The sequence below is a fragment of the Silene latifolia genome, chromosome Y (genome assembly GCF_048544455.1).
Source record: "Silene latifolia isolate original U9 population chromosome Y, ASM4854445v1, whole genome shotgun sequence".
In the NCBI taxonomy this organism is placed as follows: domain Eukaryota; kingdom Viridiplantae; phylum Streptophyta; class Magnoliopsida; order Caryophyllales; family Caryophyllaceae; genus Silene; species Silene latifolia.
Window position 1 is genome coordinate 443,722,735 of NC_133538.1, and position 22,881 is coordinate 443,745,615.

Sequence of the window (22,881 nt, forward strand, 5' to 3'; positions counted from 1 at the left end):
AATTGGCATCGGTTCATGAACCGATGCCAATTTACACATATTGGCATCGGTTGTTATTCAATTGGCATCGGCTCTAACCGATGGCAATTTACACATATTGGCATCGGTTGTACCATAAAAACCGAGGTCAATTTTTGCATTATTGGCATCGGTTGTAACTTAGGAACCGATGTCAATCATCAATTAGAACAATAAAAAAAATTTGTGCCTAGCCAATAAATAAGTTCTTGGCTATAGGAATTCGACAATCATACCCGCATTATTTTATTTTCTAAACGGTATAGAAAATTCGAGAATTTATAAATTGAGCAATCCAAATTTCATAAGTTCAATACCAACAAATCCAAATAAAATACAACCATTCAAGGAATTGTATCCGGCAACAAAATCACATACATATAAACCCTGAACTATTCGAGTATCTAGATCAACCGTTCACTCATATATAGACCTCAATAAGCTACTTTGCTTGTGATGTTATCATGCGTGTGTTCGGCCCCATGTATTGCAGCATCTGTTCTTCTGTGATACCCCCATAAAGAATATTAAAGGTGTGCATACAACTTTAGAGAATAATCAAGTAAAAGAGACACACATAACAAACTAACAATGCTTGTATTTCTGCAGACCTCGTTCTTTTTTACTTAATTTTAGGTTACTGAAATGATTTCAGTTTAGTCTCTTAGTAGCCGCTTAGTCAGAACTAATACAATAAAAATACATAAACAATGAGCATTTCTTACCTTAATGTAGACTCTTAGTCAGAATGCTTCCGGCATACGCAAGATCACATCTACTTCTCCCATGCTCTTGTTTGAGATTTAGGTTCATGCCAAACAATCACAATCACTGCTAAGACACACAAGGAAATATGTTAGCCCTTGTCATTGCAACCCCAACACAACAAAGTCGATGGTAAAGTTTGACCACACATTAAATAACAAAAACCAATTTGAGTTTCTCAACAAATCGTCAAGTTCTTTCAATACTAAAACACTGAAATCTTATAACTACTGACTCTTTTAATTACGCAAACATCCAACAAAAAAATCAAATTTTGCCCCACAAGAACAAGACTTCTCCAAGAACCCCGTAACTTGAGACTCTTTCCAAAAAATTAAATAACACTTAATCACACAATTCCGACAACAATAGATTTGATTCCATTACTTTTTACTGCCAAGACAATCGCAAAGTAACAATTCATATCGATCATGTAGTAGTTCACCAAGGATCCTCCTGTCTGTATGAACCGTGCAACTGCAAAAGCCAAATCTCGTACTGGTCTTTGTGAGCTCTTCTTACCAAACTTACTGAACCTGCTCAGATTTATCAAGTCTAGTGTGAGTGACTCTTTCAACTTTATAAGTGTGGAAATTGATGACGGTAGAAGCCATTGCAGGTATTAATCTGTCCTCAAGAACAATGCACAAAACCCTACCATGAGAATTTGGAAAATAATTTTTTACACTACAAGTAATTCCACCATGCACAGTTATCTCAGTATGTTTTGCAGCAATATAAACTAGAATGCAAATGACTGTAAATTAAAATGGCAAATAGTCGTCTCATATACTCCCATTTCCTCTAATGGGCTATGTTACTTAGACTCATTCTACAAGTGTCCGATAAGGGTGTGTGACTAAATGGGCCGAGCTCAACTATTCTATATGAAATATCCACATGTTTCTGTTTAAAATTAAGACCTCCAGTATGAATACTCATGTCCGAATACCAAGTGTCGGACTTGGGTACCTGAGCTTCAAGTTGAAGTCCCTTGGGTCATCATAATGATGAATGCAACAAGAATACAGATGCTTAATTAAACCAGAAATCTTGTATCCATGATATAAGAAGGCTCTTACCAATGGATCAGCAGTTGATACGTCCTTGCAGATAGTTCAAGGAACACCTGTCTGCATACTGACTGCCATCTTTAGCAGCCCAGCTCATATAATTATATCCCTCTTAGCCAAGATGTGTTCTTAGATTCCCATACTCATTCTCAATCTTGCATAAGGGATCCAAAACCATATTTGAGGGATTGATGCATTTTGCTAGCATCTGGGATCTCAAAATAGCATAACGCACACTAATCATTTTTGTTCAGTTCGGCCATTTTCATTCTAAAAAATAAAAACAATTCTAATTTTGTATAATAATAAAACTTTTTAAAAGGACTCCAAAAAAGATTACTTTCTGGATTCCCCATTGTCTGCCACCTAACTCTATCTATTAGGTACAATTGGCTACAAGTACAAGCCCTCTGCTCTCCGCTCTCCGAAGAATTAATGGGAATGGTTCTAGATTTTTACCTGAGACAGAATAATCGGTCCACCCTGAGAGTGCTATAAGTTATGACTCTTGAGCAAGCTCACTATCTTCTCAGTGAATCCTTCCATTGCTATCTGTATAGTAACAGTACACATTTCAAATAATTATATAAAATGTGAATCCTTGTACGACTAGTAAATTAGCAAACAGGATCCGTATTTTGGGAGTGAAGTGTTCAAAATCAGAGTAGCAGACCTTGAAAGGTTCATTGTCAGTTCTGAAGCTGATGCCTGGAACATACTTTAGCCATACAGGAAACCCACTACAAAATCACAACACAAAATATTACCACGAAGGCCAACAACAATGGAAGCATGCAAAAGATTACCACGAAGGCCAACAACAATAGAAGTAGCAGCGGTCATGAACCTGACTGCAATGGCAAAACTCGCTACTCATTTTCCACATGCTATTATCTTTGGTTGCAACGCCATGAAGAACCTTGTTCTCCCACTTCCATACCAAAACAAAGTTTAATGACCTAGTTCTTCTCCATGTAATAAATTTAGTAACATTTGTTGATATCGTAGTATACTAAGTATCATTTTTTGTTTCTAAATAGTGTAGAGGCATTACCAAGACTAAACATAGATATGGATCCCTTTACTATTATTGTTGGCATTTCAATGTTCCATCTCTCGTCATGTTTTACAAATATTAGTAGATGAAGCAAAATATGATGTTTTACAAATATTAGTAGATAATCTATTGTCCATCACACAAATAAATCTTTATTGTTTAACTATATAAGTACTAATAAAACTTTCATACATTAGAATAAGCTATCGCAATTTATGAACATAAGAAAATATACATATAACTAAACATTCAGCAATTAGCACAAAACTAACAATGAATAATAGTAATAATCATAGGGCTGATGGAATCCCATTACCTTAACTCGACGAGTAAATCAAACCATTGCTTAAACCCGCTTCAAATACGAGTAAATTGAATCATGTTCGAGCTTCTAGTTCTAATAGCCCCAAACTCACCCTTATCCGCCGCTTTACATCTGTAGTAAACTCGTAATTCATAAATCACTACACCAAATTCCATCATGAATGACACGACAAACTAATTACAGCATTCAATAAAAAAAAAAGATAAAAACTTAGCAGAACATATATTAAAAACCACCTGCAAATTAGAAAATCTAAAAAAAAAAAAACGATAACCAGAAGTAGGGTTAGTGTAGACTAACACTACCAATAAACAAATTAGATTAAAAACAAAATTAGTTAGGATTCGAATTTGGGGACAGAAAATTAGGGTTTGGTATTTTACCGGCAAGCTGATTGGGAGCGCAGTAGTAGCCATGGTCAAGGTCAGAGCATCAAAATGGAAGCGGCGACAACATTAGCGACGGTGGCGAGAAGAGGATCACACATGCGTGGTTGGGGAACTGAAAGGAGATGAGAGGTTGTGAGATGGTGAAGGAAATGATGGTTGTACAAGTGGTCGGTAAGGGTAAGGGGAGGCGGTGAAGGGAGTGAGATGTGCGTGGTGGTGGTTGTGCGTGGTGGCAGTTGTAAGGGGAGTGGGTAAGGAAGGGCCATTTAGAAATGAGGGGAAGGGGAACAAATGAATAATGTATAACCCTAACTAAATTGACATCGATTGTTATTAAGTAACCGATGCCACTGTCAAAGAAATGATAATCCCATCGGTTATTTAGTAACAATCGATGCCAATATTACCTTAAATTGAATTTGGCATCGGTTATTAGTAGAACCGATGCCACTCCGGAGTATGAAACTTCATATTTTACCCAATTGTTATTACTCAAACTGGAACTATTGTAATGCGACACATGTTATTTTCCTACCCTGTTGGCATATCAATGTTTACGTTATAATACGCATTTGATTAAGGATGTATAAAATGATTTTCCTAGCCCGTTGACATATCAATGTTTACGCTCTAATATCGCGTCTTAAACTTATAACGAATCAAATGAAATACATAGGACAAAAGCATAATATCTAGGGATTAATTTTTTTTGGTGTAAACCATCCGGTTTAATCCTGATTCGAGCCGGGTAGGACCACTATGGTGGTAAAGCTCTCCCTCATGAGTTTTAACACTGTTGCGTTCCCATGGCTCGAACACGAGGCCTCTGGTTAAGCTAGAATAACCCCTTGCCATTTGATCTAAGTACTCATGGTTATAATATCTTGGGATTAATAATAAGCTTGTCCTATCCATCCAAGTACGGTGTTATTTAACCCCATATTAAAAAAGACCAACTATACATTTATAATGTGAAGTATCAAAATGGTGGTAAATACAAACATGACCGGTGTAAATTTCTAAGTCATTGGTTAGTGTTGTATTGTCACTTGTTTAAAATTATATGGTAGATATATTTTTTAAATCAACCTTAGAGTACCTACAAGTTAAAAGAAGTACACAAATTCTCATTATAGACGGACACTATCCGTCTATACGTATAGACGGATACCATTTTCCCTCACAAAATACCCATTTGCCATAAAGTGGAAAGCACATGGGGGTGCCCCACCTTGTCCCCCCTACCCATTTTATTAGAGGTCTTTACCCGTCTGTTCGCCCCACCCGTCTATACCAAGACCTATTGAAAGAAGTATTGTGAAGAGTAAATTAGAGCATAAAAAATGATGAATCAAAGGATAATTTATTAACATATCAATTTTATACGAATCCAATATTAACCTCTATCTAACTCGTCCCCAATAAATTGTTCAATCAATTTGCGTTAGTTACATTTCTTGAAAGATACACTCTTTTTTTTTTTTTTTTTTTTGAAACCCAACTGGGTAAATATATTACTCAATCGAAATATAGCGACTTACTACTTCAGGTAGTTTTTCCAACCAAACAGTACGACCCGAAACTACCGGTAGCGCATGAGCCAAAGCGTGAGCTACCTCATTGTTTTTACGAGACACATAAGAAAAAACAACCGAACCAAAAGAAGTACAAAGACGCAAAATATCGTCCAACACAAGAGCGAAGACACTTCGACCCTTTTTCCTTGACTTGAGACCATCTATAACTTGAGAGCAATCACTTTCGACGATCACCGCATCATGACCTGCCTTAGCCGCCTCTTCGAGACCTTCGAGCACTGCTACCGCTTCCGCAATATGGGCTTCCCACACTTCCAATCTCCGCGCTGCCATGCTCCATAGTACCTTCCCCGCACTATCCCTGCACACTCCACCTATCCCCACGCCAACACCTTCCTGGACACCCGCATCCACGTTCAACTTAACCCAACCTTCACCAGGAGCCATCCACCCCCTGCCGTGCTCATTCTGCCCCTCCTCAGCCAACCTTCCCTCCCGTTTGGACTGAGCCACCCTATCCCCCTCAACCTCCTCCAGAACCCGTTGAACCCGACTAACCACCCTCTCAATCTCTCCCTTTTCCCCCGCAAACACCACCTGATTACGCATCTCCCACAACGCCCAACACCCAACCATCAATAACCCATAATCCCTCTTATCCATCTCCCTCCAACAACCCTCCACCCAGTCCCTTATCCCACCAAGCCCCACGGTCTCCTCCACCTGCATTCCCAATCCGTTCCAAACCTCGCTAGCAAAACCACAGTCACGAAATAAATGAAGACTTGACTCAACTTGACACTGACACAGAGGACACAAAACATCCTCCCTACCGACCCGAAATGATAAATTTACCTTGGTTGCTAGCGCGTCATTGCACAGCTGCCAGAAGAAAAGCTTGATCCGTGGCCACACTTGAACTTTCCAAAGGTTATTCCAAATCCATTTCCTTTGTTCCCATGTCGATGGCTCAGAAACGTCACTCTCACAACCCACAACCAGCTTGAAAGATACACTCTTCGTCTAATTCATTAATTTGTTTATCTTTTATTAAAAAAAAACCCTCACAAAAGAATATAAAAGGTAAACAAATGATTGGAATGGAGAGACTAATATGGAGTACTCCAATCCAATTAACGAAGGTTTTTTTTTGGATGATGTTAGCATATATATCAAGGTCAAAATATTAATATATTGAGTAAATTGATAATATGGGATTTCATTTTCGTTTCCTATAGTCATATGCAATAATAAATGCCAAGTTTATATATGTGAAGGAAGCTCATTAATGACGTGAATGTTTCCTTATTTTTCTACCCCATAATTATTTGTTGGACAATAATATGGCAATTATCATTAAAATGTACCGTATCTAATTAGCTGTTACATAATCGAAAATGGTGATTCAAACTTATTTTTTCAATTTTTGAATTTCCTTTCATAATTAATTTAAAACTAGTTTAGAGCCCGTGCAATCCATGCACAGTATATATAAAGTTTTACTTTTTTAGGGTACTATTTATAAATTTTAAATTAGCCGTTCATTAATTTCTTGTGCCTCATTCTTATATTTTAATTTGAAAACAACAAATTAAAACTATAAAATTAATCAAAAAAATTAAGTAGTTAATGGCATGAAATTTTTATTTCAATGAAACTCTTTTTTACACAAATCTAATGATATTATTCAGAGAATTGTGTTCATCTTTTATTTACAGAATTGTGTTCATCTTCAATTTACAAAATTATACTCCGTATCCCTGTATACAACTATTCAACAATCAACCTCACCCATTATCTGATATGTGATTAATGTACATCGCCCATTTAACTTCGGTAAAATAATTATTAATAATTTTAATTGTTAACTTAGGTTAAAAAAAAATCAACTGAAAAATACAATCTAAAAATACACAAAAAATTTAAAGGCATAAACTCGAGCTTTAATTAAAACAAAAAAAAACTCAAGCTTTAATTAAAACAAAAAAAAACTCAAGCTTTAATTAAAACAAAAACAATCAATTATATTTAGAAATTTAGAATAATTAACCAAATTAATATAGAAACAATTAATATACTCACAAAACATATTAAATCTGGAGAATATTTATAATAAGAACACACTAAAAATGTAACAAAAATTAGCTGATAATAGGGGGGGAAAGTTTTTATAATGAAGTAAGTATAAAAATAGAGTGAAAAAGATGTATAATATGGACGCAAGATGATCATGATCATGATGAATGAGAAGGAAGAATATTCATTCATAAATGTTGGCAAAGGTGAGTAGGTGACAATGAGAAATTGAGAAGGTGAGGGGCGGGTGAGTGAAATGAATTGATGATTGAACTAGGTTGTAACCCGTGAAATTCACGGGTCTGCTTTTAAAATTTTAGATGAATATTTTGAATAGCAAACGTAAATGATCTATTGAGACGGATGTAGTAAATAGATAGTTGGTTTAAAAACATAAAGTTGATTATATTTACTAAAGATGTTCATATAGCAAACAATAGTTATTGTGTGCGAGTGTCTTACACTAAGACAATCCAAATTTATTAAAGGACTACTCATTTACTATATTAATGAAAAAGTTTTCTTATTAAAATGAATCACCTTTTTATGTAGAATCGTCTTGCATTGTAATGAAAATGTACTCTAGTAAATTACCGCGCACACATTAATGTATAAACCGAGTAAAGGCTAATTTAGTCTGATAATAATTTTCTAAGATTAAACACACAAAAAAAAAAGAGTGGCAAATGTTTTTCTAAGATCTGGAATGCTCCACCGACCACCACAAACCAAACTCACCAAACTCACTAAACTCACTAAACTCACTAAACAAAAATAAACCGTAAAACAAAAATTAGATGTAAGACATCTAGAATACTCCGTCCAACTCTCTCACACACCTCTACCTCCTCACCTAACATCGTCCAACTGATTTCATCATCTCCTCAATCGTCACACCCCAACATCTTCTACCTCAATCATCATCATCATCTCTCAGGCAAAGGATTCCCTTGGCTTTGCGCGCTGGCAGTAAGGGGTGGTTCCGATCCCGCTTCTTTGATATATAGGCCGCTGAATGAAATGTTAAGGTAAATCCGTCATCATATATAATTAATGGCCGCCGTAGAATCTTTATCAGTAGGACCGGGGACAATCGTCTCTCGCATCTTTGTTAATCTGAGTATTGATCGTCTTTCTTAATTATGTCACAGATCATCTAGCATCAGCGGATGTCGTCCTCGGTGAGTAATTATTACCTTTGTATCAGATATTTTGATTATATAATGCTAACGATTGCTTTGTGATGGTAGTTTAATTTGATGTTACTTGTGATTTATATGTTGTCAAGGAAGCATATCTGTATTTAGAGGGAAAAGAATCACAGCTGGGAATCGTATTTTATCAGCCGTGATGATGTTAAGGGCGGAGTGATAACTCAGATCACGCTGATTATTTGATGTTCGATTGTTCAATTAAGGTGAGTTTTTGTACCTTGATTGTTATATTCGTGATTAATTTGATGATACTTGTGATTTCATTTGAGTTTTCTGAAGCAATGTAAATTTGACATTAGGGAACAAATATTTAACATCAGTCGTTTTGTTGTTCACCGGAATTTTAACAACAAATGAACCACACTAAAAAAGTTCTTTTACCATAATTATTTGGGTTTCTAAAAACGGTCGTCACACGATATTTGAACACACGCTGATGATTTATTCGAATACATTTAATTAAAACAGCATAAGATAAATAGTGCTACCTGCTCAACATTAAAACACTATCATTCATTTTCACTTTGGCAAAGTGACTTCTTTGGTGTTTGAAATCTGGTCTGCGTCTTGATAGTATTTGCAAATAACCATGTAATCTTGATAGTTTGCTTTCAAGTAGCTGCAACCTCCTAAAAATAATGACAATATAGTTATATGGCTCCTAGATATAGATGGTTCAGTCTCTGCCTTCACTACACAATTATCTATATTTTTGAAACTCTGTGATCCATTCTCTGTCTCCTTGTCTTTAGACATACTGGAATTCTTAATTTTTTTTTAAGTTTTTTGTGGTTGTGAACAATGGAGATGATTGGGGCTGTATTGTCGATTTTATAGTGATTCTTGTAGGGTTTCTTTTGTGGCCTAATTGCCGTTATTTTAGGTCGTATATTTCGCATATCATTTTAGTTCAGTTATTTTAGGGATATTTATATTGGAGAAGATAATTTTCTAAGAGAAGATAAGTTGATAAGATATATATTTATATTGGAGAAGATAATTTTTTAAGAGAAGATAAGTTGATAAGATATAGGGGGTGTTTGACCTTGTTTATATATAAAATGTGTTTTTCCTTTTTAAAAGGTTTTTTGTATAAACTATTTGTTGGAATTAAAAATTATGTTTCATTGTTTCATACGTTTCAGCAAGTGAGTAATTTTTTGTTTCTTATTTTAAAAATATCACAGGTATACCTAATATTATAATTTGAATGATATTTATACAGACGAAATTTGCAAATATTTTTTTATACGCTCAAATATTATTTTTTGCATGTCATAAAATCTTATGAATACAAACAAAAAATAAAAGTAGAAGTAGATTTCACGTGATATTTGAGCAGGTAGTTGGAAAAGGGGGGTCTCTTAGTCATCTCTAAGAAACTTCATATTTGAGCAGGTAGCACTCTAATTCATGGTAGGACAAATGAAATAAAAATTAAAATCAAAAGAGCCTAACAAAAACATGCTGCTGTTGGTACTGAAAATACATGCTGCAATTGAACATGAAATATGATTGTATTACTTCTAAAAATACTGTTTGATCTGCTGTTAATATTATACGCAGCATTTATTATTTTATTTTATGATTCGAAACATAAATCTTTTGCGCTAATGTATTGAAATTAAAGAGTAAAAAGAGTCGCTAACTTATTGAGCTAAGTTCAAATAGTAGGAAATAATGTACGCTGACAACATGCCGTTACAAATTATCAAATATTTCCTTGTAGACGACATTTGTTGTCACATTAGATGTGACCCCTTCTTGGTCACAAATAAGCACTTTCAATCCCTTCTTACTTGTTACCCTTGAGATTGCAACGTATAATTGTCCATGACTAAACACCGGCCTAGGGAGGTAAAGCCCAACATGGGAGAGAGATTGTCCCTGGCTCTTATTAATAGTCATAGCAAAACATACGGTGACTGGAAATTGTCTTCTTACGAACTTAACGGGGAACTTAGTCTCATCTGAAGGAGACAAAGATAATCTAGGTATATATACTTTGTCCCCCACCTTGCTACCGGTTATGATAGTGGCGCCAATAACGCGTTCCCCTAGGTTAGTAACCACCAGCCTTGTGCCGTTGCATAAACCACGGGTTTGATCAATGTTTCGAAGGAGCATTACCATAGCACCGACTTTCAACTTTAGGTTATGATTGGGGATACCAGAGCACTTTATAGTGTTGAGAAACTCGGTAGAGTACAAATCTTGCATGTATATATTGCTCTCTTCTTTACTTATTTCATCTGAGCTTAAGTATTCTTTTTCAATCTCGTGAATCTTCGACAATATATAATCATTGACTGTCTCAACGATTTCATGCGTGGGAGCAAGAACCGCCCGTTCTTGCAAGTACTCGTGGTTCCCTAAATTATCTTCCAGTGATGGATAAGTGCTATTGACAATCGCTGCAATAGGGTCACTTGTTTGGGGTATGAGAATGTCCTCTGGCATCTCAATATCAACCTCCCCATCATTAGGGCCGCCGAGTAACCCATCTCCCACCTTCAATATCCATTCTGAGAACTGCCTGATCTCATCTGCATTGGAATTAGAACCTCCAGCTTGGAGACGCATGTTTCTTGTAAGCTTTAACACCTTTATATTAAAAAAAAAATAGCTTATCAGAAATGGAGTATAAAACCATATATATATGTTAGTAGGTAATAGTAAATTCGTATAAAGTATAGTTTTTTACCTTGCATTCAGACCATAAGTATGAAGAACTGATCGAAGCGCCCACGATATCTTGCCTACTCCCTTTCGGCACCACCGGTAGAATCTGACGAAAGTCGCCTCCAAAGACGACAACTTTACCACCAAATGGCTTATTCTGGTCACCACCAGCCGAGGACCTCATCACATCCTTCAAACTCTTATCAAGAGCCTCGAAACAATTTTTATTGACCATGGGTGCTTCATCCCAGATAATAAGCTTAGTCCTTATCAATAATTCCGCTAAATCAGTACCCGGTTTTATGCGCGGACACGTGGAGTGCTCGGACGCATTGATTGGTATACCAAATCTTGAATGAGCTGTCGATCCATTTGGAAGTAGGATTGCTGCAATCCCACTTGAAGCGACAGCAAGTACAATCTCTCCTTCGCTTCTTATGGCGGCGCATAACGTCTTCCATATGAAAGTTTTCCCATCCGCCGTATCCATAGACAAAGAAGACCCTCCTCGTTGACCCTTGATCGCATCCATTATTTCATCATACACAGCTCTTTGCTCATCTGTCATAGATGTGATAAGTTTAACATGCTCCTCCTTTAGTGCATCTTTGTCATAAGACAACTCACCTAATATCAATTGGTTTATGTCTCCTGATGTGAATGAATCATCAAGGGATGGCATATTTTCAAACCTACGAAGGGTGCTACCATTGCTTTTGAGCAATGCTTCAATTTCTGCCAAAGCATATTGTTGCAGCTCTCTCTCGCTAAGTTGTAGATCTGCACAGTTGTACACGAACCCTTAAAAATGTAATCAAACTATTTCATAAAGCTTACATTATATAAAATTTGAGTATGGTTTTAAAATACCTTCATTCCGTAGTGTTAAACGTCTTCTATAGAGAATATCATCTGTCAAATGACGCCAGGTCTTCTCCCATACTAACTCAGGCTTAGCTAAGTTGCCAGCAATTAATAAGGTGGCAAAGAGGTGTCTTAGGTATACACCTGATCCCCAATCACTCGCTTCTATGATAGCATCAATATATTCTTTGTCATCACCAAGCAAGCCTCGAGCGTAACACGCTTCTTTAAACGTTGGAAAAACTTCCTTATTAAACGTCCGTATGTCCTCGTATGATGTAGGACCCTTGACAAAATTCAATAGTGTTCTCATATAATACAGTTCACCACCACCAGGGGACATATGGTGCATCCTTCCAAGGAGAATCCCGTTCTCTTTCGGACCATCTCTTTTTATCCCTTTTCCACACATACTTCATCGGAAACTCAGCATATGTCAATTCTCTTGCTTCAGGATGGTGTTTGTTATATTCCATCCACTTTAAGAACATTGTCTTATTAATATTGTCTCTTTCAAGGACCGTGTTGATGTGGTCTTCATCATTAAAAACAACCCTCTGCTCATTTGGTAGGTGAAAATCTAGCCTCTCAACGGGTGGTGTCCTATAATGAATGTCGAACGAAAAAATTCTCCAAACAGCTTCGCACGGTGAAATATATCTGCAATCATAATACCTCTGGATCTCGTCTATCGATCTGGATTCTGATTATTACGACTTAGTGAGTTGATGAACTGTGACTCGATCATAGCCCTTATTAATATACTTGAATAAGTATTTGATAGACCTCGCCTGATTGCACCACTCCACATTAATGTGTGCGCGATATTTAAGCAACAATGTGGTATTGTATGGGACTACAAAGCTATTATCAAGAAGTTTGCCACCCTTTTCAACTTCTCGTCCATTCTTCCTCCTCCTATACCGAGGGTATCCTTCAGAGTCGACAATTGTTCGGTCGTTAAATTTTTTTGGAAAATGTCTAGAGCAATTGGAATCAACCATACACGGAGATTGTGGATAACCATCCCCACACGGACCGTGTATCATGTATTCCTTAACTGCCTCATACAGAACAGGATCTGTAGCCGGATCTGGTATCTCTGCGCATATCAATTTATCCACATCAGCAACTTCGGGGAACTTATCATCTCGGTGCAAGAAGAGCAATATATGAGCATGAGGTAGGCCACGTTTACGAATTCAATTGTGTATACCACTGTGAAAATAGAAATATATAAAATCGTGGATTAGTTCAGTTGTTGGTGTTAAATTCGTTTGATTATAAAAGCCTAATTACATTACAAAGTTATAAAGGTAAAGAAATAACCTCCTCTTGTGCGCCCAAAAATATGACGTTCTTTTAAGTCTTTCATGAGCTCTTGTAGCTTTATCTTGAAAACTCGATCGAGTATATCAGTCTGTCCTCGGACCTTAGTCCCTTCTTTTTGAGGAACCTGGTTATTTCTGGCCACTTTGGATTACACGTGAATGTGATGAACAGATCGGGGTAACCACACCATTTGCAAATAACCATGGTATCCTGATAGTTTGCTTTCAAGTAACTGCGACCTCCTAAAAATGATGGTGGTACAATGATACGGCTCCCAGGATGAAGATGGTTCGGTCTCTCCCCTGCTACCGAATCGGCTAGAATTTTGAAACTCTCTGATCGAAGTTTTGGCTGGTTGTAACGGATAAAGGAAAGCCGTTGTGATTCCACCATCATATAGCCGTCAACCAAGAATTGTTGGAATGCTTTACCCGATGATAATAACGTTGAAGGTTCTTTGTCCAACGGTCGATCCTCAGATATACGGAAAGCAAAAAACTCACGAAGAGTTAGCTGATTTCGTGCGTTTTCACCTTTGCTTGACTTAGAAATTGATTTTTCACTGTGCTTGATGCCGAGTCTGTAACCGTCTTCGCCGAATGGAAATAGGAGAGGATACTGCAATGATAGGTAGCAAGGATGCAACTCAGATATTCGTTGCAATCGGCCACTACGCGTCTCAATAATTATGTCCCTCTTCTCTAATGTTTCATCAATGTCCCCAACAATAAGAGCCGCAACCTCGGAAGGCTGGGAGATTGTACGTTCTTCCGTCGATTTCTGCTTTCTTTGATTAACCTCATCTTAACTTCTCCTTCCATTCCCGAACTCAATCTATTCCCGACCATTACGAACATTTTAGCTAGGGGATTGTATCGATCAATCATCTCTCGTAACGAGTTATGAGCTGATCATTAAATTGTTCGGGATTTGTGGGCCGCATATCACATAAATATATAAGTAAGTGAGTCTCATTAGAACATAAAATCGGGGGTCTACTTGAAATATTTTTAGCTTCTCTTACCCGACATTTTTCCTATGCTTTGGATTTCTTCATCCGTATCATAAATGTAAAGCTGGCAGAATTTTGGGGGAGCTGATTCTGGTGGTAACAAAGACCCTATTAAATGAAAATTCTGACCACCCATTTTGAAAGTGTAAGGTCCTCGACCTCGATTGACTGTATTGTCGATTTTTCCTCCCATTGAGGTAAATGAAAACATAGAATTATATGCTCTGATGTTGTCAATAAAGTGCCTGCTTTGCGGATGACTTTGACTCAACAAATCTCTTAATAATTCAGGAGGATGTTTCAACATAGGGAGTTCTATGGTTCCATCCATGCAACACAGAGAGAAAGTTGGATTTTTTTGCGTCCTATTCTTTCGTACTCTTTCTGCGTACCACATTTCTGCATGACAGTGTTTGCAACTGTAATCCTTATCCCCAATATCCCAGTAACCTTCGAGTGTATCTTCCAGTGTATCTTCCAGTGTTTCTTCCAAGGTGTTTCATTTGCATTAATTAAGTTAGGTTACAACATTATGTTAGTAATGGTTGAATAATTTTCATAGGCTTATAAACATTGCCATTTACTTTTTTTTTTCCATAGCTACATAAATGACTCATTCTAAAATTACCTTGCTCAATCTCGCCAATATCAAAAACATTTCGACTTGATGATGCCTCGCATCTGGTCAATTGTTGTTGTTTATTGGCTGTGTGCATAGTTCTTGATTCTGCGACGACGAAATGTCAATTACCCAAAGTAGAGTAGGTGGTTAAATAAAACAAATAATCATAAATTCATATATATTATACCCACCACTTCTACTTGATGGCGCTTCTATATATGGGGAACACATATTTCTAGTCAGGCTTTGAGATATGTTTGTATTCTCCGAAGTGAATGTAGTCACTTGGCGAGATGCTGCAATAACGAAATGTATATAAGCAAAGGCAAAATAGGTAGAATATAGAAAAAGAGGTGAGATAATGAAACGTATATATATATATATATATATATATATATATATATATATATATATATGTATATATACCTTCATATGCGTTACAAATATTCCTAGTCAATTCCTCCAGTATTTCTCTACTGTAGTAAGCAGGTTGCTTCGAGGTTACGAATGAGGTCATTGGAGTTAATGCTGTAATAAGATCAGAGAGAGAACGAAATGCAAAATATTATGCTAAAAGAGAAGATGAAATACATGTTTAACATATATTATTATACATACCATTCTGACTTGATGATGCTTCATATGTGGAGATAATATTCATTTTTAAAGAGTCAACTATATTTAAGTAGATAGCATAGTTAGTAGAGAAGAAAATTATGAGAAATTTTGATGATATGAAAAAAAAAAAATAGGAAATGTAGTTCTGAAGTTTCGTGTTGATACCAATTGGAGGAGTAAAGTGATTTGAGCTCGTATACAGATTCGTCTGATACTGAATACCATTATTAATATCATCTGCATTACCTGCATTTGTATTGATTATAATACTTTAATAACACGTCTTCTTATTTTTTTTGTTAATATTAAACACTAACACAGTGATGGTGCTTTATGCATATGAACAGGTAAGGTGATGAATTGTACCGGTGGCACCACAACTCAGCAGTGAAGTAGGAGTACCGCTGCCAGGTGATGTGCTGTTGCTCATCCTCTTTGTAGTTAAGATCAATTTTCTATTCTGTCTTGCATTGGTTGCATTTGTTCGATGTGGTGCTAAAAGATGTAATATAAAGCATATTATGACCCATACATTATGCACTTGAAAAGTAACAAAACAGAATCATGAGTGGCTTTACAATTAAGTGAACTCTAAAATTACCTTGAAGTATATTAAGTGGTGATGTGCGCGTGTGAAAGACATTTTGGTGAAATGGGCATGTAGCATGGAAAGTAAGCCATTCAAAGGTCGCTTTATTTCCTTTTTTCCTTTGGGATGTAATCAACTTTCGCTTTTGTCTTGCGATTTTAGAGCATACTTGACAATTTTGGAAATATTGATATTGAATAGCTCCTGGTATAAATTAAGTAGATGATTGATCAGAGTGATAAATTCCACAATTTTTCTTTGAAAAACTTTTACAAAATGAATGGATTCGAATGACGTCATCGTTACGGATAACATTATTCAATGCATTAGATCCGTAATTTGTCGGGGTGATACTTTGTTAACAACGGAGTTGCGTTCCGACTTGATATGTGGTGTATGTTTTTCAAGATAGGCACATTTTCATGTGGTCACTTAAATAAATGGTTATACGTACACTGCTCCAAAATAATGGCCTATTTCTATACCTGTGTGTCTTTCATTCATAATGGCTTTTCCCTTTGCACGAACATTAGTTAGGGCGCTTTGAGTATTGGCTTTTCTCTTTCCTCGAACATTGGTCTCTCGTATTTTGAGAGTTTGCTTATCTTTTTCAAAGCATGTATACTTGCAAAGATAGACAATTGTGTGATGCAAAATTATAAATTGAAATTTATAGTGCTTACATGCATACCTTTGTTCAGTGGATGTTCAGTGGATTTTAATTATTTGTGCCTTTGTTTCTAATATTGGCTAAAATGTAACTTTGTGTGCTTATAAAATACTGATTGTACTAAATTAAACGATTCATAAATAAATAAATAAATACCTTCTATGGAATGAAATGGTTGTTTCTTGTTTTCCCATTCGTTATATCACGTAGAGGATTGACCACGTTGGCGATGAACTCGAGGTAAGTCTTTCCGCTCCGATTCTGTGAAGGACCGTTCATTTCCTGAAATGATTGAAAAGTTTTATAAATACTTTGAGCGTAAAAATTTCAAGTTCATTAACTTGACTGAGTTGTATTACCTTTGTTTTGATTTTTGATTCTTGCCTTCCTTTTCTTATAATTAAAGAAATGGTTATAAGAATATCACACTAAATAATGGCCTATATCTTTACCTGTGTCTGTGTCTCTTTTATTCGTAATGGCTTTTCCCTTTCCACGAACATTGGTTAGGGCGATTTGAGTATTGAATTTCCTCTTTCCTTGAACACTATTCTCTGTACTTTGAGTAGTACTGTTCAGCATGTATAATTGAAGTATCGACAATAGTGTGCAAAATTAGAAAATGAACTGTACTACATGCATACCCTTGTTATCCTTGTGTTGTGGATGTATAACGTTTGTGCTTTTGATTTGAGGATTGGCTACAATATGAATTTCATAGCTATGTAAATTTATGTTCTTATAAAATACAGATTATTATAAATTAAACGGATTCATAAATATATACCTTCTATGGAATGACATGATTGTCTATTGTTCACCAGATTCGTTACATCACTGAGTGGATTGACCATGTTGGCGGATGAACTCTGGGGTAAGTCTTTCCGCACTGATTCTGTCCAAGACAATACACTCTTGTCAATTATCAACCATTTTTTTTAATATAGGATACGGAATAATCACGTTTTTTCAAAGTGGAGTAAATTGTATTACCTTTATTGCGATCTTTTATTGTTGCTTTCCTCTTCTTTGAATTAGTGTTTGGAGTATCTGGAGCCATGCTCTTATTTGAATCCTCTGATGAGTCTGCTAGGTGAAAGTTTTTTTTAATAGCAAGAGTGTTGTTTAGAGAGTGTTGTTTAGAGTGTTGTTTTAACTGATTCTGAGAAGGATTTCCTCTTTTTGTGGCATTCAATCTTCTAGGTGGTTGAGCCAAAATCTGATAGAATATAGGGTTTAGAGTCTAACATACTAAGAGTACCTTCATTTAAATTTTCATTTTGTGCCAAGTATGAATTTTTTTTATTGTGATAACTGCAAAGATTGAAATAACATATGTACGGAGAAAATGTGTATCAAAATGGCGTAAAAAAATTTGAAATGAAATTTTTATCAGCCACAAATACTTTTGAATTTTTTTTTTATTGTGATAACTGCAAATATTTGGAGTCTCGAAGAATCTGGTGAGTAAGGATAGTCCTTATTTTTTAGTCAGATTAGTTGGTTCCTATTTCTAAGACTCCAAATTTTTAAAGTAATTTTCGAGTCATGTGCATACTCCTAGAATGTTTATCATGTACTGTTTCTTGGAATGTGTCTCTCAAGACTTGATTGTGCTATATTGTATATAGTTCTTAGTTCTTAGTCAGTTAGGTTAAGTTCTAGGTAAATTTTTGGCGAATTTATGTTTAGTTTGTTGTTGTCATTCCCAGTGAGGGTAGCTAATAGTTTTATGACATTTGCCATGGCTCAGCTTGTCGATTTTTCATATTGAGTGCAATAACGACATATGATAAATGGTAATATATCATTAAAACCAAAAGTAAAGGAATTTTGAACACACGTTCATGATTTATTCGCATACATTAATTGCAATAGCATAATATTCTATGATTCGGGTTTAATACCCTTAGCCTAATTATTTTGGGTTCTAAAAACCGTAGTCTAAAATAGCATTACATGATTGGGGTCTAATACCCTTAGCCTGATTATTTTGGGTTCTAAAAACCGTAGTCTAAAATAGCATAATATCATTGGGGCGTAGTACCCTTGGCCTAATTATTTGGGGTTCTAAAAACCAAAGTCTAATATGATGAGTATGGTCACAATTGTCACCACGATCATTCCTTTTCCAACTTGACTGATAGCAATTTCTTGGTGGCTGAGAATCCATCCCCTATGATACGAACCTCACAATCGTCATCATTGGTCGCATCTAACATTTTTGACAATGATCGCTTTAAGGGTGGAGTGATGAAACTGTCACTGGCCTCAGTTTCGGATACACATGCCTGCATTTGAAATTAATGTTATTAATTTTTTCACACATTGAATTTAACACTGAGTATGAAATTACTGTATTCGAATATCAAAGGGTTGAAATAAAATATACCTTATTTTCAGCCAATGCAACTTTACCGTTGGGTTTCACATCATGGTACACACTGCCAACTTCAGATTCCTGCATTAATGTTTAAAAAAGGTAATATGAGACCATGTCCCAGAATTTTCGATGATGTATATTCATAAAGGAGTTATATTTTGGCACACCTTCAAGGCCAAGTACTTGGCATTCCATCGGTCCACCATATCCTGATCATCACTCATGCTAAGTACTGTGTATGATTTTGATTTCTGCTCCAAGTTGTACTTTGGGTGAATTTCCACTTTGAAGATAAATTGCTTGTCAATGAAAATGTCGAAATCTGGCATATCATCCTTTCGTCCATTCTGCAGGGTGATAAGAAATTAGTCGTAGATATTTAACCTATATTCGTGCCAATGTTTAATAACTGATTATAACTTCTGTAATCATTTACCACAGAAGGATTACCTCTTCAAGGGCAGCAAGCATGTCTCACAAGGAGACGTTGATGAAGCTTGTGATTTGAGTCTCAAAGATGACAAATTCGGAGACTTCATTATCTGCACCAATGACACGAAACTTTACCTGATACCTGAATGCAAAAGGAGAATAGTGAGGTATGCTATTCTGAAAAATGCGCTTTAAAATAATTCATTTAGGAGTCTGTCTAATACCTTGGTATGCTAATTTCGAGACCTTCCGTTCCGCCAATGCATTTTTCTTTCTTGCAAACCCACCTACCTGAATCATTCTTCACAACTTTACTTGTACAATGCTTGCAACTATCATAGTACCACTTGATACCAAATCAACATCATATATAGTTGCAAGTGTCACATATCTCCCAAATGTATTTGCATGACAACAAATATTTTCAATATATTCACAATATATTCAAAAATATTGTAAAGTCGGTAGTCCATAGTTCAGGATTAAACAAAAAAAAAGTACAATATTACCTTTTGACATTTCTTAATCTCCGTAATTGTACTCAAGTTATCTCCTGAGAGCATATCTTCCGACTCACTCGAAATATAGGATATAACATTGGAGTTACTTGGTTCTTGACCGGCATATAGTCTTTGTTGCATTAGAATATAACATTAGTATTATTTCACTGAAATTATCAAAGTCCTAAGAATTTTAACAATAGTAGTTGTATAAGCTTACTCTCCGAGGAACGCTTCCACCTCTGGGATTGCGTGGTTGAAGTAGAAACGGGTGGCGTGTCTTGTAGTTGTCACCCTAGGTTCACCTAGATAGTTCATCGAATTTCATATGCCGTCAGGTCAATGATTAATACAATTAAATTTTGCATACTCAAATAGTTGTATACCTTCCCATTTACACCGTTGAACACAGCGGATGACAATGATAGCAGGTTCAGTGGACGATTTACATGCATCAGCAAAAGCCTGAACTAAACCAACATAGTCGTCCCATATTGAGCATGCTAATTTCTCCTTCCTGGGTATATGTTTATTAATTAGTAGGTTATTAAAATGATTGTTCTAAATGAATAGCTATGGAATATAACGTTGAATATTAAAAGTAGTGGTATTGTTACCGAATATTCTCAATGTATATTGTCATCCAACTATTTCCATTCTTTGTTGGTTTGACTTCTCCGACTCCGTAAAAACTTACCAATGACATCTGGGTGAATATGTCCAATAGATGTTACAAAATTATATAATAAGTAAATATTTTCAATTAGTGATTGATTTGTTGATTAAGTATGAGTTTCATGGACGTACCTATAAAATGTTCATCAGATACTCGTTCAGATAAAATATCACCAAAGTCCACAAACCTGAATCCATATATTGGGATGGGTAGATTGTGCACCTCTCTAACAACTGTAGGATATGCAAAGTAGATGCGTAATTCTTGAAGTTGCCATTTCAAACGCCTTTATTTGCCTCCACGGTGAATCTTGACAGTTTGTATAGATGTCCCTCGCTGATCCTATCCTTGAATTTGAAAATGATGCGCTTGCGAATAGTTGCTTGAATTAGACTGTCCTGTAAATTATAGTAATTAGAGAATTTTACAGCATAATTTAAAATCAGAAAGTGACAATTAATGCTAAAACATGTAATACCTCTGCATCTAATAATAACATCTCTAATGCTAAAGTTTCTTCTTTGTTGTAGAAGCTTTTTCTTTCCCAAAGGTGCACAACACGCACGGAAATTTCAGCGGAGATCATATCTGCTTGCAAATGGCGTAGGGCGACGGGAGTGCAGTTGATGGCCATATCGGAGTTCTTAAATTTTTTTTTTTTTTGTAAATTATGAACGATAGAGATGGATGGAGATGACTATGTTGAATGTGAATTTATAGTGATTTGGGTAGGGTATTTTGAGAACTAATTAGCTATATTTTGGGGAAAAAGATTGACATAGGTCAAAGCAAAAGGAAGAAGATAATATATTATGTCATTCCATAAAAGAAACGTACGTCTGATTTCATTCCTTATTCCACTCAACTAATTTAGGAATTAGGATTTAGTTACTTATTGCGTTGACTTTGCAGTCAATAAAATCATCAGCCATACGTAGATTAGATTAGATATTTTAGATGGAATATATAGAATGGAATATGGAATATTCCATCACATAGGATAGGATTTTAGATTAGATGAGATTTTTTTTTTTCTAAAATCACGTATGATTTTAGGTGAGATTTTTTTTTTTTTTTTTCCTTCTACCTATGCTATGGCTGTGACACGTAGGATAGTGCTTCTCTATTATGATGCCACGTCAGCTTTTTGGCTTCTGCATTAGAGAAGTATATGATGTTTTTCTTTTTTGTTATTTATAAAGTGGTTTAAATAGGGTATGTAATGGTTAAGGGCTGGCAAGTTTGGCCCAAACACGATTGTTACTAGCCATTGTTTATGTGAAATGTTTAAGTGACGTATTTTGCTTAATTTTGCTTAATAAAAATTGCATTATACGACCAATTTATCAATAAAACTAGTCTAATAACCCAAAATTCAATTAAAATAGAATTAGCTGGACCATTATGATCACACTTGACCATAACATGGTCTCAAAATCACGCCTTATTATTTTAGACTAAAATGACCCTTTCTAAAACAAGAATTTGTGTTAGCCTATAGTTTACTCCATAATTTATTACTCCGTAGAATTTATACGTTTTGCCTTTGAGCATATAATAATCGCCTTAGATTGGGTGATATGCGCCATATTAGAATACAAGTAAGCGAGTAAGGTCATATGAGGTACGGGTCGAGTTAGGATTAGTGTACAAGTCAAGGTGAGTTTCTGCTGCCATATTTTACACCATTTTTTAAAATAGATAATAATCTAAATTTAATATTAATAATTAAATTATATTTTTAACTTTTTAAAAAACAATTATAAAAATTAACCTTTTTAAAAATAATTATTTTAAAATTAAATGATACAAAAGTATTACGGAATATAAGCAGAATTTTTAATTGTGTTGTAATTGAAGTATTCTATTACTAATTTTTTAAATTAGCCTATATAACTATTAAGGTAATTTTTTAATAATATTGGCGACTTATATGTTTTATATTCCATTTAAGATAAACTAATCTATGACCCAGCGGGTCAGTTAAGGTTTCGACCTAATTTAATAATATTAGTTATTTATATATTTTATGATGTGTGCATTTTA

General features: G+C 35.4%; 2 protein-coding genes and 4 long non-coding RNA genes across 6 annotated transcripts; 2 read left to right on the top strand and 4 right to left on the bottom strand.

The window, feature by feature from the left end:
* Positions 1-1,940: 1,940 nt before the first annotated feature.
* Positions 1,941-2,602, bottom strand: LOC141626987 (uncharacterized). The gene is made up of 3 exons (XR_012536550.1): positions 2,530-2,602; positions 2,316-2,408; positions 1,941-2,010 (listed from the first exon to the last, which is right to left on the bottom strand). It is a non-coding gene; the product is annotated as an uncharacterized LOC141626987 (long non-coding RNA).
* Positions 2,603-5,141: 2,539 nt separating this feature from the next.
* LOC141632710 (uncharacterized) lies at positions 5,142-5,894 on the bottom strand. Its single transcript, XM_074445229.1, has one exon. It carries the CDS (start codon positions 5,892-5,894, stop codon positions 5,142-5,144), a length of 753 nt encoding a protein of 250 aa, XP_074301330.1.
* Positions 5,895-7,948: 2,054 nt separating this feature from the next.
* On the top strand, positions 7,949-16,464 carry LOC141626906 (uncharacterized). Its single transcript, XR_012536472.1, has 4 exons — positions 7,949-8,269; positions 8,393-8,422; positions 8,530-8,658; positions 15,933-16,464. It is a non-coding gene; the product is annotated as an uncharacterized LOC141626906 (long non-coding RNA).
* A 1,167-nt stretch (positions 16,465-17,631) lies between these two features.
* On the top strand, positions 17,632-21,492 carry LOC141626910 (uncharacterized). The gene is made up of 3 exons (XR_012536474.1): positions 17,632-17,718; positions 19,669-19,826; positions 21,366-21,492. It is a non-coding gene; the product is annotated as an uncharacterized LOC141626910 (long non-coding RNA).
* Positions 18,635-19,768, bottom strand: LOC141626908 (uncharacterized). Its single transcript, XM_074440493.1, has 4 exons — positions 19,678-19,768; positions 19,395-19,574; positions 19,237-19,305; positions 18,635-19,135 (listed from the first exon to the last, which is right to left on the bottom strand). Exons 1-4 carry the CDS (start codon positions 19,696-19,698, stop codon positions 18,965-18,967), a joined length of 441 nt encoding a protein of 146 aa, XP_074296594.1. The 5' UTR covers positions 19,699-19,768; the 3' UTR covers positions 18,635-18,964.
* LOC141626907 (uncharacterized) lies at positions 20,172-21,101 on the bottom strand. Its single transcript, XR_012536473.1, has 4 exons — positions 21,023-21,101; positions 20,546-20,676; positions 20,380-20,464; positions 20,172-20,289 (listed from the first exon to the last, which is right to left on the bottom strand). It is a non-coding gene; the product is annotated as an uncharacterized LOC141626907 (long non-coding RNA).
* Positions 21,493-22,881: the final 1,389 nt, after the last annotated feature.

Coding starts and splice junctions, on each gene's coding strand:
- LOC141632710 (XM_074445229.1), bottom strand. CDS start 5,894: ATGCAGGTGGAGGAGACCGTGGGGCTTGGTGGGATAAGGGACTGGGTG.
- LOC141626908 (XM_074440493.1), bottom strand. CDS start 19,698: ATGCTTGCTGCCCTTGAAGAG. Junction 19,575..19,677: donor TGCTTGCTGCCCTTGAAGAG/GTAATCCTTCTG, acceptor ATCACCCTGCAG/AATGGACGAAAGGATGATAT. Junction 19,136..19,236: donor TTGCATTGGCTGAAAATAAG/GTATATTTTATT, acceptor TTTCAAATGCAG/GCATGTGTATCCGAAACTGA.